The following is a 16,823-nucleotide window of genomic DNA, read 5'->3' on the forward strand; positions in this document are numbered from 1 at the left end:
ATTAGGAAATACAGTCGGCATCAAAGACTCTGTAGCCTATCCTGCTTTTCTTTTCATGGACCTCGAAAATGAGTGTGATGAATCCGGAACAACTGAGTGATGACTTAATTCGGTCACAGATCAGAGTCACCAATGTCGTCTACTGAGAATTTACCACACTGGGATTCAAAGGCCATAGAGAGAAAGGCAGAAGACGCAACAGAAACTTTTTTGCCGACTGTACATGATGGAAGGTTTTCTGTCATGGGATAAAAATTTATTATGTAAGGATAATTTTCTGTCATGGGAGAAAGATCAATTGCTATGTAAGGATAGATTTCTGTCATAAGAGAAATATTTATTATGTGGCAATAGTTTTTTTTTGTCTGGTAAGCTTCTTTACTATGTAGGGATAGATATGCTTGAAGTCCTCTTGCTGAGACCATCCCTCACAAGGTGCAGCAACAGACAACAGGCAACCACGCAGGTGCATGTGCAGAGTATCACTTGCAGGTGTGCATCTCGGCCTCCTCCCGGCAGGTATGGCAGGTGACGTAACAGCACCAGAAGAACTTGCAATTACACTGCCACTGCCGCGTGTACTGGTGTGTGTTATAGCCACGACCACAGCACAGCACATCACACCCACCAGCACCTGCAACACAGCACACAGCACCGTCACACAGTACACCACACCACACACCACACCACAAGTCATACCACACGCCACACCACCCGACACACCACACTCCACACTACATACCAACACATACAACACCACACGCCAACACCAGCCAACACCACATGCCACACCACACGCCACATCACACTACACACCAACACAAGACGTCAACACCACACGCCAATACCACACACCACACCAAACGCCAACACCACACGCCTCACCACACGCCACACCACACATCACGCTACACATCACACTTCTCCACATTACACGCCACACAATATGCCATTCTAAACGCAACAGCTCTCCACATTACACACTACACCACACGCCGTCACATTAGGCGCCACACCATACTCCACTTCACACGCCACTACTACACACGACACCAGACACCACACTACATACCGCGCCACACGCCACACTACACATCATACCACACGTCACAATACACACCACACCACGCGTCACACTACACACCACAATAAACACCACACCATACGTCAAGGTACACGCCACATCACAAGCTACATCACACGCCACACCACACCACACCACACCACACCACACCATACTACACGCCACACCACACCACACCACACCACACCACACCACACGGCACACCACACAACACAACAAGCCACACCACACCATACTCCACACCACACCACACTTCACACTACATGCCAACACAACATGCCACACCCCACGCAGCACCACATGCCATAATACACAACACACCATACGGCACACCACACACCATACCACACCACACCACACCACACAACACCCACACCACACCACATGCCACACCACACGCCACACTACACACCACTCCACACGCCACACACCACACCGCACCTCTCCACACTACACGCCACATCATGAATTAGAACCTTATCAGCGAGTGCAGTGTCACTTCACATAACCAGGCATCACAGTACACTCGGGGTAATAACATAGCACTCCACTTAATGTATGTTACTATTTACGGTTCACCATAGTATTACAACACATCACAAGTGGTTGTCGTTTAAACTGCAGCATCATACTTAATCTTTCTCTGACTCTCACACCTTATATTTACGAGACTACTCCGAATCCCCACTTCGCCCTACTCCCGCTCCACACCCCACACCCCATTCCCTCTTCATCTTACACGGACACAGCACTCCTCTCAATACACCATTCTCCCTACCTCACAGCATTCTCCCTTTCCCACACAACTCCTCTCCTCTCCCCACACAACTTGCCTTTGCTCACACCACTACCCTTCCTCACCCTGCACCACTCATCACTCTTGCTCCCCAGCAGTACCGTCTAATTCAGTACCGCTCACTCCCCCCTACCACTTCAACTTGGTAGCTATGGAAACCTTGACGGGCCTGTTATTCAGCTGAAACTGGTTCAAAAGGTGGACATTTTCCTTATTTTCTTTCCTTTTTTTTTTTTTCTTTAAGTCTGTTTTGTCCAGGGTAAAAAAATACAGACAATTTAAATAAAATGAACCTAACCTAACCCAACTTAGCTTAGCCTAGAAATCTACCTAACCCAGCCTGCCTGTACCAGGGACCGGTCTTTTACACTCGGCCACAAAACTGCCTAGGATACCAGCACATGAGTGGAAGACACATTTTTCCACACAAGGAAACACCTGGCCAAGAAATGTATAACATATTCCCAATTAGCAAATAAAACATGGTCTAGCATCGTGCTTTATAATTCATGAATGTTAGCACATCTTTTATTTCTCTACCATATCTCTCCCTTCTACATATCATACATATTCTTCCCATACTGTACACACCACTGTCTTCATCTGTCACCACTGGTCCCTTCATCACTGACCACATCCTTACATTTCAACCGCACTCTTGCCCGCCCAAATATTACCGTAGTGTAGGCCATTCCAGCACCGCCCTCTAAGCTTTCCATTTGCAGGTGGGTCGCACATACTTACAGGTATTTCACTCTAATCCACCCTAACTTTACTTAACCTAACCTAACCTAGCCTACATTAGCCTAAACTAACCAAGCCTACTCTACCTTACCTTAACTTAACATAACATAATCTGATTTAGCCTTAAGTTAACAATCGAACCCAACTTAATTTAACTTCACCTAAACCCACCGGTCTAATTTAATCTCTCCTAGCCTAGCGTACAGTAGACCCACGTGGAAAAGAAAAAAGTATTACAGTAAGAGCGGAAATTTGTCGCCTGCTCAGAACCGACCCTCCCCCCTGCGTACCGGTATGTGTCCTGTTGCATGTTCTGCCATGCGTGCCGAGTGATCCCGTAGCTGGGTCACGGGTGCAGTAGCTGGGACTGGGGCTGAGGTACACCAGGTGGGAGCGTCGGGGTCGTCTCGCACGCCGCCGCCCACGCTGCAGCCGCAGATAAGGGCTGGACCGACGCCGACTCTGAGACACACACATATATAGTACCAAAATTCATTACTGGGTTGAATGAATAAATACCGTTCAAATGTCTTACTTATCACTGCACTGTACGTTCACAAATCTAACGTAAATGCAGCGTATATGAAAGAGGGATAGTGGATAATTCTTTACATAAACTGGATAATGAAAAATAATTTCGATGTTTCACTGCCACCTGTCTTTTTCAAAAAATATCTCAGAGACAAAATACCAACACCTTCTGAGCTGTCGATATTCTAGTTGTTAGTGCTCGCCATATTACTTGTTGATGTGCTGGACTCGTGCTTATGGAATTCTTTTGATGGCCGTTATTTGATTATTCTGCTACTTTGGAAATTCCATTGATTAAAAATTGTGGCAACAATGCTTTTCAAGCAAGTGGCTCATTTGATCTTGTGCTAAAATCCCCCAGAGCTTCTGTTACAAGAGTTTTCTAGTCTTGATGAATGTGTGAGCCCATTCGTTGCTTAATCTCAAGTCCGTACGAATATTTCAGGTTTTGACATAGAAAAAAAAAAAATTGTCTTTTAACACTTGCTCCGCTTTCGTTTTTATAGCATCCACTCTTTTCAGACATATTTCTCTCTCTCTCTCTCTCTCTCTCTCTCTCTTTCCAACTCACCACATGGAGTGCGACGTGCTTGGCTCTGTGGTACTTAGCGAGGAGGTGTTTGCCCACAGTGGTGAAGGGCGGCAGCGTCACCCAGCAAGTCTTCATGGTGCACGACCCAGACACACCGTGACACTTACACTCCGTCCGCAGGGTCTTCCGTACAGCCTGGCGGAGGGACAAGGAATGGAAGTACAGTATGATAGAGACGTGTCCGTAGTGAAAGTGCAGGAGAGAGAAGTACAGTGTAATTGAGTGAGGACTGTCAGTATTAGAGAGGTAGGGAAGAAAGGACAGTATAACGGAGTGAGGATCGTTCGAACTGGAGAAGCCAAGGAATAAAGTACTGTATGGTAGAATGCGGACCGTCTTTAGTATTGGGGCAAAGGAAAGAAGTACATCATGTTAAGAGTGAGGATTATTTGTCGCGGAGGAACAGAGGAAGGAAGTACTGTATAATAGTGAGGATTGTCAGTATGGCTTAATGGGAGTAGGCCTATACCAAGGTGAAGGTTATTATACTATATTCACCTTTACCTGGCTTGAATTATCGCCTTTATGCTGCTTAATTCATTTACCTCGGTAACAGGGGAAAAAATGATCCTGCACGACATTCTTATTGTATTTCATAGTGACTGGCATCATATTCTAGTGTCAATCTTTTGCTACAACTCAGCAGTCATAACGAAGAGACGGCAATATTAGGACGAGTCAGAGAGAAAAAAATATATAATACTGTCTAAGGAAGAACAGCAAAGAAAAAGTTATCGGTACTATAGAGGGTTGTATTAGAAATCGAAGTGTCAGTATTCTATCTATCTATATACCTAGGCTGCTTCCCCCAAGGAAAGGGAGGTAGCCGAGACAGGACGACACACTCCCCATTTACTCATCCATTCAAACACATTCATTCGCATCTTAGCCCCAAAGGGGAGAACGGACAGATCTTCACCGCACCACACCGCACAAGGGTCAACTGCGCAATGCAATCAGTGACATCCGCAGCAGGGCCCGACAGCAAAACTGGTTTACCCCTGCCACATCATAACAGACCCATCCCCTTACCCGCACCTGACCTGACTAGCTGATCAGACCAAATGCGGGAGAATATCCCCTCAGGGCTGCGTCATCACTTATTCATTCACAATTTCTCTCCATTTACTTCTGTCACGCACAGCCACTCTTCCTTGCTCAACAGACATCCCTCTCGCATCCAGCGCTCTCTTCACACTGTCCATCCATCCTATTCGTGGTCTTCCTCTCAGCCTTACACCTCTCACATCAGATCTAGTTATCTTTTTCACCAATCGTTCATTATCCATTCTCTCCATATGCCCAAACCATCGCAACACCCTCTGCTCAACTCTACCAGCCATCTCCCGAACAACTCCAGTTCTCCTTCGCACTTCATCATTTCGCACCCGATCCATACGCGTCACTCCACACATACTCCTCAGACACCTCATCTCCATTACATTCAAACTTTTCCTCTCTGCTACACCCATATTCCATGTTTCAGCCCCATATAACGCAGTTGGTACCACAACACCCTCATACAGCCTTCTCTTTACATCCATTCTAAGCGAACGACATTTAAACACTTTTTTCATTCCTCCCAGCACCTTTCCTACTTCATTTATTCTAAACTTCACTTCTGCATCTATTCTTCCATCCACAGCAACATGTGACCCTAGATATTTAAAACAATCTACCTCCTCAAGCAACTCACCATTCAAAACTATATTCATCCCCCTACCATCTATCAACCTCGTACACTTCATCACTTTACTCTTATTCTCATTTACTTTCAAATTCCTCCTTTCACACACCCTTCCAAACTCCTCTACCAACTGTCTCAATCTCTCCTCTGAATCAGTCACCAGTGCAGTATCATCTGCAAACAGCAGCTGCTTCAGATTCCACTCTCCACCATCAACATTCACCAGTATTACCCACCGGAATATATCAGAGTGAGAGTCCTGTCAGTGAGTATTGTCAGCACTATCAGAGAGGTATACTTGAGTGGGGATTGTCAGCACTGTCAGGAGCATATACTAGCCGGAGGGAGATGAATATTACGTAATGGAGAGCATCAGTGTCAGCGTTGTTAACATTATCAGAGTGAGAGGTGTCAGAGAAGAAGAGCACAGTTAGGAATGTAGTTATTGTCAGCAGAATATACCCAAGTAGGGGTTGTCAGCATGGTCAGAGTGAGGGATGTCAGCAGTGTCAGTGAGGGTTGACAGCACTGCCAAAGGAAGAGTTGTCAGCCCTGTCGCAATGAGAGTTAACAGCACTGTCAGAGTGAGAGTTGACAGCACGGTGAGAGTGAGGGTTAGCACTGTCAGAGAGAGGGTTAGCATTGTCAGAGAGGGGGTTAGCACTGTCAGAGAGAGGGTTAGCACTGTCAGAGCAGAGTAAGGCTTGTCAGCGCTGATTATGTGATCATATTAAAGTGAGCTTGTCAGAATTGCCTGAGTGAGGGTTGTCAACACTGCCTAAGAGGGTATATGAGAGTGAACGTTGTCAACACTATTAGAGTATACTGTAGGCTGTCATTACTGGCAGAGTGAGGGCTGTCAGTACTAGAAGAGTGGGGGCTGTAAGTACTAGCAGAGTGAAGGCTGTAAGCACTAACAAAGTAAGGGCTGTAAGTACTAGCAGAGTGAGGGCTGTAAGTACTAGCGAGTGAGGGCTGTAAGTAGTAGAAGAGTAAGGGCTGTGAGTACTAGCAGAGTGAGGGCTGTAAGTGCTAGAAGAATGAGGGTTGTAAGTACTAGAAGAGTGAGGGCTCTAAGTACTAGAAGAGTGAGAGCTGTTAACATTGTCAGGGAAGCATCTCAGACTGAGGGGTGTCAGCACCGGAAGCCTATCAGAATAAGGGTTGCCAGCACCCACAGCATATCAGAATGAGCAATGTCAGCATGGAGGGCATATCAAAGTGAAGGTTGTCAGCACTGCCAGTGGAGTATAGCCTATCAGGGTGTGAATTGTCAGCATTGTAAAGTGGATCATATTACTGGGTTACTCATGTGAAATTACCAAAGAATGAAAATCGATGACTGTACTTATGTAACGTATCATTTATCTATCTATCTGTCTATCTATCTATCTATCTATCTATCTATCTATCTATATTCTGCAGCAATTGCAGCATATGAGGCTCGTCATGTACAGGATAATCCATTTAGAAAACTCCTCTCCCATTCCGCTGGGCAATTTCTCGTGTTGCGGTGACTGCTCAGTCTGCGTTAGTTTCTACCCGGCATCATCATTTCGTACTCCCACTATCACACTCACACCCACATCGGTAAAGTGACCCATCCCCACAAACATAAAATAAACCAGGCGAGATATTAGTAAAGCAGTATCTACGGAAGTGATCTGCTGTCGAAGTGAATGAGAGATCGATCTCCTGCTGGTGCAGGGAAGAGTCTTACCAGTTCAGTTTTGTTATAACAAATTTTACCGATCATCCAAAAGATCCAGAAACAAGCCATAGTAACGCACCTGCTACTACCACTTACAACACCAGTTCTGAATGAGGCACCCACAGCATGTATTCAATATGGACGGTATTAGTGCCAAAGTGGTGATATTTGAGTCAGTGGCATGTAGAGGGATTAGGGTACCTCCATCCAAGCTACTACTAATCGTATACCATTAATCGTAACCCAGATGTATTGTTCATAAGACTTATACTCAAAAGACAGACGCTTAAGAATAAAACTGCTGACTATAGTGAAAATAAGAACAAATACTCACAACTTACCATCCTTTAGTTTTAACCCTGAGACCCGTTAGCTGTAACCTTGGCTTTCACCCTTTATCTTGGCATTCTGCAGCCTTACCTTGGCATACTTCACTCCTAACCTTGACATCCTTTTCAATCTTAATCTTGGCATCCACCGTTCCTAACCTTGGCATTCTTGGGCCCTAACCTTGGCATTCTTCAGTCTCATCCTCACTTGGCTCTAATCGTGGCATCCTCCAGCCCTGTCCCTGGCATCCTCCGGTTCTAACCTTGGTATCCTTATACACTAACCTTGATATATTTCAGTCCTAACCTTGGCATCCTTGAGATCTATCTTAGGCATCGCACGTTCCTGACCTTAGCATCCTACAATAGTACCCTTGGCATCCTTCACCTCTAATCTTGACAACTCTCAATCCTAATCTTGGGATCCTTCAGACCAAACCTAATGTAATTCAATACGAAAGTGCAAGTCACTTCTTTCGCTCTCAACCTAAGTATTTTTCGGCAGATTACTTGAAGCTTCACTGTCATTTCAAGCAGAATAATGACATGGCCACACCAAATGCTTGCTGGCATGGGTAGAAGTTTGCATCACTGAATCCCATAGATGTTCTCGCCAGCATTTGCCCGCGGCCAGAGGGGCTAGTTGTATGGGTTAGCCATGGTCTTGACCTCTAGTTACAGTGATACAAAACTCCCGCCCGCGCTAGCAAATAATTGTTGCGAAAGTGATCTAAGTTGTGTGAGAGTATGTCTTGTGAACATATATTTGTCTTGTGGGCAGATGCCGGCACACCCTCATATTCAACAATGTATTCTTGAAGAGACTTCATAGTACCTCCCCCTTATCAGTTTACCTTGCTTGGTACACTTTAAACATTCCCTTGTACGTTTTCATATGTTTTTGATGTCGATGTACTTGGCATCCATTACACACCAGAGGACAGTAAAGTGAATGTGCAGAAAAAAGCGTTCATGAGGGGATTCTTTGAAATGTCCTGAACTAGTGAGAAAACAGTCCATAGTTTGGATTTAACAGTAGTGTACGAAACTCACTGTTGACGATGTGTTAAAAAAAAAAAAAAAAAAAAACTAGGTATAAAATTGCCATCTCTCCATCTTGAATGCTTAGCTGTAAGAATAGATTAACACTCAAATATGATGCTAGACACGAAAAGAAGTTCCTTAGAAAGGATGATGAGCCGTGGTATTGTCTTGTGCTGTAAGTGAGCTACATGAAATAAACTGGAAATGACGGAACAATAGACCACCTATACTCAGTTTCTTTTTATCGAGGCGAAGATGCATTTGACAGGTTGGTGATGATTGGCCGAATGCAACACGTCCGTACACCATCGTTGTATTTCAGATAATTACCGGTAATGTGAATCGAATCTGGTAATTATCTGAAATACATCGACCGGACATGTTGCATTCAGCCAATCATCACCAACCTGTCAAGTGCATCTCCGCCTCGATTTAAAAAGAAAAAAAAAATGAGTTGTAGGATATGGCCAGTTCTCCTCACCCTCCTGCCGGCGTTGTTGTTGTGGAGGTTCATCAGCGCTCGTGCGTCTCCTTCCGTCTCCCGGGCGTCTACAAACCGTCGGGAGAACTTCACACCGTATCTTAAAAAGCGGAAAAAAAAAAAAAAAAACGGGAAATATTAAGAGAATGAGTCAAAAAATTTACATATTTACTATTACTACTATTACTACCACTACTTCTACTACTGCTACTAATGATAATAATTCTCGTACTTTTTTTTTTATAAGTGATAATACTGACAATAATAAAATAGAGATGATGAGGATGAGGATGATGGTGATGATGATGATACACCCACCCACCCATTATCTTTTTTTTTTTTTTTTTTTTTTTTATAGAATCGGGAGCGCAGCGGGTCTAGGCCGCACACTCCCTCCAGATAATGAGATGGTGAACAGCCTTGGTCGCCTTTGCGTTGCATTTTGTGAACAATAAATTACACCTCTCGGATTAAAACCACTACAGGTTCTAAAGATGATTCTGATGACGATGATGATGATGATTATAGCAGCAGCAGCAGCAGCAGCAGTAGTATTAGTAGTAGTCGTAGCAGTAGTAACAACAACAAAAACATCAGTAACAAAAATATGTGACTGCTTTTGCCTGTTAGTTGGAGCTGAGACTTTCAAAAGCATGAATGATGGTAAAGGAATGTGACCCATTTGATTAGGCACTCGTGTCTTCTGGTAGCTCTGAGTTTATGTTTTTCACTTTGTATTTATGGATCCTCCCATGACATTCTGATAAAGAGAGTTAGGTACTGATGATAAAGTAAGTGAATAAGAATGATGGACAGTTTTCTTACTTTTCATTTACGAATATTTGTCATGATCAGCCTATTATTTTGCGTTTTTCTTCGCGGTGCTCAATAGCTCAGTCTAACAAACTCGACAGTGATTAAGAAGCTCACAATTAATTCCTTGCCGTATACGAAACTCGTTTTTTCGGGAAGAATAAAAGTGCAGTTTTCCTCATATGTGTTATTTCTTCTTGGAAACAATAACCTTATTTGTGAGAGGATGACAACTGTAAGTTATTTTGAGCATCTCAGTTTAGCTTTGAAATCTGCTTGGATATGGAGCCTATTTGAACCAGTGCAGCCGTCATAATATTAACTACCTCTATTATCGCGAACATACAATAGCACCACTACCAAGACAAAAATATAGATTCAACCATAAGTATGTTCACGAAGCTCCATCATAACTACAGGCAACACCACTTGCATCACCTCAATAACAACTACCACCATCACCGCACAACCTACAGTATATCAGTAATAGTAATGACATCAGGAGCACTACTTCACTACCACCAAGATCACCTTCCATCATCATAATTATCACCATCACCACCTCCTATATCGCATAACATGACCCTTACATTTACCACTACATTCAACATCAGCATCTCCCCACACCACAGTACTCTAAACCATGTCCACTGCTTACAGAGTATCCATCACCATTGCAACTGCTAGTCTCTATTCTTACAACTATCGCAGCCACTACCATTCTCACACACCAGTCTCCACGAAAGTTGCTACAATTCCAACTCCTATTAACATTACTACTTCGTGTCCACACCTTCACCAGCAAGTCACTGCCAGACCAACAGCTATCAGTATCAAAAAGGCTTACAGTTTCCATCACCACACCAGTAACTATCACCACAACAATAACCATCATCACCAATTAGGTGTACAGTTTCCATCACCACACCAATAATTATCACCACCGCAACAATAACCATCCCCACCAATAGGGACTACAGTTGTCATCACCACACCACAGTAATAACTATCATCATCAACAGTCTACGGTCTCCATCACCACGCCAACAACTATCACCACACCAGCAGAGCATAAAGAAGGAAGACGAATGAAACCACAAACACTCTCAGAATCATGACTTCTCTGGTATCTGTTATCTTTTAACAACAGGTGATTCTATTCGGCTTGGAATAGGGATAGGTTGGCCTACAGTACGATCTCCATTAACTCTATGATATTTTATGGATTTTATATTGCAACCATCATACCATTTTCATATAGCTTGGGGGATTTTTACGAAGTGAATGTGTTAAACGTACCGTAATGTGCTGTTTTTTTTTTTTTTTATGACGCTACAGTGTGTTGCAGTAAAAACGAAGTGCTCAAAGGAAAGTGTGAGAAAATGTGACAGTGAGATAACCAGAGCAGAATGTGAGAGAGTGAGTGACTAGAGTAATGTGTGAGAGGGGGTGTAGGATACCTAAGTAATGAGTGAGGTGATACAGTTTTGTGAGAGAATAACTTACTGTATATGTGACTGGTGATCAGAGTACTGTTGAAAAGTGAAGTGCCCAGTTTAATGTGTGAAAGTGAGTGACCAGAATAGGGGTGCTGTTGTTGTTGAGTAACCCGGGGACTCTGGCCGAACAGATTCATCAATTCCAGGCAAGCAATCGCCCTAGCAAGGTCGTCCAGTGCTGTGAACCAATGTCCTTTCACAGTAGGCGGCGCCTTGTCACAGCTAGGCATGGGAAAGAGTGTGAAGGTTTAGTTGACGGATGGCCGCCTCGTTTGCATCTCTCCACTCAGTTAACAAAGGCACCACGGTAGGCTTCATACCATCCTATTATTTGGTTATATGGCTACAACCCAGCGTCTGAGTTCCACGGAGTCATTAGGGTTGTCACTCAGAGTAGTCATCAAAAGTGACAAAAAATAGAAGTGACAAAAACAGGAACAGAGGAGTGCGGACACAGAACATGAATGATAAAGGTGATGGAAGAAATAGAAGCACTACATCAAGTCCAGAGTTGCGTGAAAGAGTGATGTGAGGCTAGGATGATCACGTTAAGGTGCACCTCGATTCTATATCCTGTGTTTGTACTGACTTAAATGTGGGTACCGAATGTAAGATTAGCAGCAACAGGTCCCACCTCTGGCTCTGGAGATTCTCCAGCATATCTTTCTTTGTGATTTTGCTTTGCAAATTACACCTCAATATTCTATTTTGTGTTATTTATATGTTTTTAATATTGACAGAGATATCATAAGTAACACGCACAAGAATTTTAAAATGAAAAAGAAAAAAATGGTAAGTTAGAGATACTAATGGAGACTCCCAGTTCCTGAGATATCCTGATGGAGTCTTCGTCAGATCTCCGTTATCATCTCATGAGTGCTACAAAAAGGTCTTGTAAAATGCTTCATGCATGACATCGGTGACTTATTCCGCCTAACGCCGGACAGAACTTTTGAACTCAATAATGTCCCTTTGGACAGATGGGGACATAGATTACAATAATCAGTCAATTCAGTCCAAGGATGTATTATGGAGTGACACCAGACCGTTCTGTTCTGCTCAGGAAAAACCTCTTCGGTAGATTCACCATTCCTGGATGTGAGATATTTTAAATAGGTTAATGATGCTGCTACCAGATTATTGTAATCAGCTTACAAGTGGCTGTCTGTCTTATAAAGGTTAATAAATCTAACTAAAGTTCTCTTCCAGCTTTAGGTCGAGTCCCAGAGATTGCTTCATACACGATCATTGCTGCAATCACTGACACTGACCTGATGTCTGCGCTGCAGCCTCCCCACTTCCAGCCCCCTGCGCTGTAGGTGTTGCGCTTGCGGTGGTCGCAGCCGCAGGTGGAGATGTTACCGCGGGCGCAGGCTGCCGTCACGCTGTACGTCACACCCGCACTGGACACAGCGTATGTGAAGGCCGCCTCGCGACTACCTGGGGACGAGGGTGGTTAGGCATGGCAATTGGAGGGGGAGGGGGGCAGGGAAAGAGGGAGGGAGAGAGGTGAGGGAAACAGAGAGCTGGGAAGGAAAGGGGGAAACGGTACACAGAAACAGGGAAAAACAGAAGTTGGGGCGCTGAGAAGGAGGGGAGGAAAATGGTTAGCGGGAAGGGAAAAGAGAGAGGGAGATGAGGGAAGCAAGGGGAACCCGGAAGGAAAGTAGGAAAAGGTATGGAGGGATAGGGGAAGATGGAAGGAGTTGAGGGAAGCAGGGGAGCTGGGAAGAGACTTAGGAAAAGTGAGGTAGGGACTGGAAAGAAGGAAGAGAGCTGAGAGGGAGGGAGCAAGTTGGCTGGGATTAAAAGAAGAAGAGAGGAAGTTGGTTCGTGGAGAGGAGGAGAGGAATGAGGCTGGGAGGAAGGGAAGAAAGGAGGAAGGGAGTTTGGAGAAAGGAGGGAAGATGGTTGGAGTGAAGGGAGGAAGTTGGCAGGGACTAAGGGAGGAAAAAAATTGTTGGGGGCATGGTAAGATGGGGGCAGGGGAGAGAGAGAGAGAGAGATAAAGAGGAGGACCGCGTGGAAGGGAAGAAGAGAGAAAGAGAAAAGGATGGCGGGGAGCGAGGGAGGAAAGGAATTGGCCGCAGTAATGGAGGGGTGAGGAGAGCTGCGGAGGAAGAGAAATAGGAAGGAATAAGGCTGGGGAAGGAAGCAGGGAAGCAGGTTGAAGGGGAGCTGTGAGGGCAGGGAGGGAGGAAGAAGGTAGGCAGGGTAGGAGTGAAGAAGAATGAAGGAGAGAGCTGCTGAGGGAGAGAGAAAGAAGGCTGCGTGGGAGGGAGGGAAGGAGAATGAGGGCTGGTAGGAAAGAAGGGAAGGGGTAATGAGGGAGGGATATGGGGAGGAAGGGAGACAGGGGCTGGGGAGGAGAAAGAGGTACACAGAAACAATAAACAAGGCACTAACAGGCCATTTTCAGAACATCTGTTATAGATACGCTTTATCATAACTGTTCATTGAGTCTAAAATAAAAATATAAAAAGAAGGCGGATTCCTTTACCCAGATTATTTTCCACCTGAAGTCTGTCGGATAAGTAAGAAAGTCAGCTATGCTGTACAGAATAAATGTCAGGGAAATTATAATGGAATGAACGAAAAGACATTTCCGTAGAAAGGGGCACATCCGACCACTGGGGGCAACTCCGACCGGTCTGGAAAAATATATATATAAAATGTATAATATGAAAATTATAACTATGAAAAATAACTTAAAAAACTAAGATAGGAAACTTGTTATATTTACGTTTCTCTCTCTCTCTCTCTCTCTCTCTCTCTCTCTCTCTCTCTCTCTCTCTCTCTCTCAGACTTATCAGAATCGACCCGTAACGTTCGGATTTGCCCCATTCGACTGTATACTGTTCTAAACTATATGAACATATAAGGCACAGTAATCTCAAGTTAACATTATCTTCGTGATCTTGGGTAATAACAAAAGATATCACTTTTATTGCTGCAACACTTACATTACTTCATTATTCCTCAGAACACGTGTTTAGCTGTGAGTCAGCAGATATAAACTTATCCAAGCGACATTTAAATGATAGTATCAAATCACAGTTTGTCACTTTGCAGGGCAGTTATCATCACATACTGACGGATCTGTTGTAGAAGAAATACTTAGGATCATCTGACAATGTTTTCCAAAAAATTTTGTGCCTTATCTTCCACAGTGATTTGACCTGTCCATTATAAAGGAAGACCTAACAGGAACTGCAGTTTTGCCTTGTCCTTGAACAGTTCGCTTACAAGAATTAGCTCCCATTGTAATCCGAACTGTATAATGGAACAATATCTCTTCTTGCTAGTTTATTTCTGTTTCATAACAATCAACATGTTTGTGGACTGGAGAACTTTAAGATGTGGGGACATTTTATGGTATGAATTCTAATGCTGTCCCAATAAATCTAGTTACCTTGTTCACTGGTGACTTAGATTTTAACCACCACCAGAATCTTAACCCTGTTTCCCACGAATTACTTGGCGTGGGAGAAATCCAAAAACTTGAAAGAGCAAAAGTAGAATCAAGAATTCTGCTCAGCGAAATGAATAATATTAAATCCATTGTCACATCATTCAAACCCCTGAAATTCTCGGCGTCATCCTCACGGACCACTCGATCCACTCTTCAATAATATGCTCTATATCTACCAGGTAAGGATAGTTTTGTCGACTACTGAGTGAAATATGGCGGTGCAGTCCTTTATGGTCTGCATGCCCATTAATGTTTCATCTATCCATGTCTGTCTTTCGTCAGTTCTTTTGCTTTCTCACTTACATACATCGCGTACTCACACATTCACTCATCATGTCCAGGAATACCCTTATAATGTAAATGGTTAGCTTGAAAAGTTGACAAGTCGCATTTGCTCTTAGTATTTCTATTACCGGTATCTACTTTTTCTGTTCTTGAATGTAGTAATCTGTACTTTATAGCTAACTGTTTTTCGTCCCGCTACAAATGTATAGAACTCTGCAATTTTTCATTTAAATATATCATCCTTGTCTAATCTCATTCAACATACAAATTGTCAAAATCTGTCTGAATCATCGGTTTCCAGTCTTTTAGTAATTTTTGCATCTGCAGAAATTTGGAAAATGTGATTATCCTTAACGAGGTAGGAAAGGAAGGAACTTGTCGGAAAGGGGGAGAGGGAGTGAGGCAGGGAGATGAAAGTGGAATGAGAGAAGGGGAGGGAGGGGGCCGAGAAGGGAGAGAGCGAGAGAGAAGAGGACAGGGTGCTGGGGAGGGGGGAGGGAGAGCTAGGGAGGGCAGGGGAAGCAGGGAATGGGAACAAGATAGAAGTGTGAGAAAGGACTGTTTAATTTACTGATCACATTAAAAGGATCGTGGAACCTAGTGATGGAGGAAGGAGGATGGTGGGGGGAAAAGTGAGGAAGGGATTGCGGGAGGCATGGTCATGAGGAGGGCTGAGCGAGATAGGAGGATGGGGAAGGAGAGAGGTGGGAGCTGGACGAGGAGGAGGAGGAGGAGGAGGAGGAGGAGGAGGAGGAGAGAGAGAGAGAGAGAGAGAGAGAGAGAGAGAGAGAGAGAGAGAGAGAGAGAGAGAGAATACATGGTGTTTTCGTACCTATCTATCCATCTATCTCTTTATAGGTAGATAGTTAGGTATACTTATCTTTTACAAGACATACCCAGTTCTCTTATGCGACTTCTTAGAAATGAAATGATATTCTATGCTCAAGATTTTCTTATACACAACCTTAGCATTGTTCGATACCATATTTTTAGAAAAACACTTCCACCCCGCAGAGTTCTTAATGAACTTCTCTGGAATAGTTAAGATATTTAAAAATAATAATGTAGGTACTCCCAGACTATTGCATTTCATTCATCACAGAAAAACAATCCTCACTGCAAATTCTCTCTCTCTCTCTCTCTCTCTCTCTCTCTCTGTATATATATATATATATATATATATATATACAGAGAGAGAGAGAGAGAGAGAGAGAGAGAGAGAGAGAGAGAGAGAGAGAGCAAAATACGAAGGAATTAAGATACTGAGTCAGTGGAACATTTTACAAGTGAGAAAGGAAAGTGCATGGCAGGTGAGGTAGGGCGTAAAGAAAAATGATGAGAAAAGGAGGATTTAGACTCTGTAAAAACAGATCCAGAGGTTATATAATTTACCATCCAAATTAACTTAATTATGTACATGGTAGAAGGAATTACAATAACGTAACTATATATATATATATATATATATATATATATATATATATATATATATAGTATATATATACTGTATATATACATATATATATATATATATATATATATATATATATATATATATATATATATATATATATATATATATATATATATATATATATATATATATATATATATATATATTTATATATATATATATATATATATATATATATATATATATATATATATATATATATATATATATATATATATATATATATATATATATAAAGTGAGTTTTACGCCAGGTACCCCTTTTTGGATAAGGGCTAAGGC

The 16,823-nt window shown here is 43.0% G+C and overlaps 1 protein-coding gene across 1 annotated transcript in view; it reads right to left on the reverse strand.

Annotated features, from left to right (window-relative positions):
- Positions 1-482: 482 nt before the first annotated feature.
- Wnt2 (Wnt oncogene analog 2) overlaps positions 483-16,823 on the reverse strand; it is a 200,482-nt gene continuing 184,141 nt past the window's right edge. Inside the window, exons 3-7 of the mRNA XM_080278989.1 lie at positions 12,583-12,751; positions 9,000-9,099; positions 3,727-3,882; positions 2,915-3,086; positions 483-634 (exon numbers count right to left, since the gene is read on the reverse strand). Coding sequence (XP_080135115.1) covers positions 483-634; positions 2,915-3,086; positions 3,727-3,882; positions 9,000-9,099; positions 12,583-12,751 — 749 coding nt within the window. The remainder of the gene's footprint in view (positions 635-2,914; positions 3,087-3,726; positions 3,883-8,999; positions 9,100-12,582; positions 12,752-16,823) is intronic.

Source organism: Coenobita brevimanus, chromosome 76 (assembly GCF_032717465.1).
Source record: "Coenobita brevimanus isolate Jiangsu-jjx chromosome 76, ASM3271746v2, whole genome shotgun sequence".
NCBI lineage: Eukaryota > Metazoa > Arthropoda > Malacostraca > Decapoda > Coenobitidae > Coenobita > Coenobita brevimanus.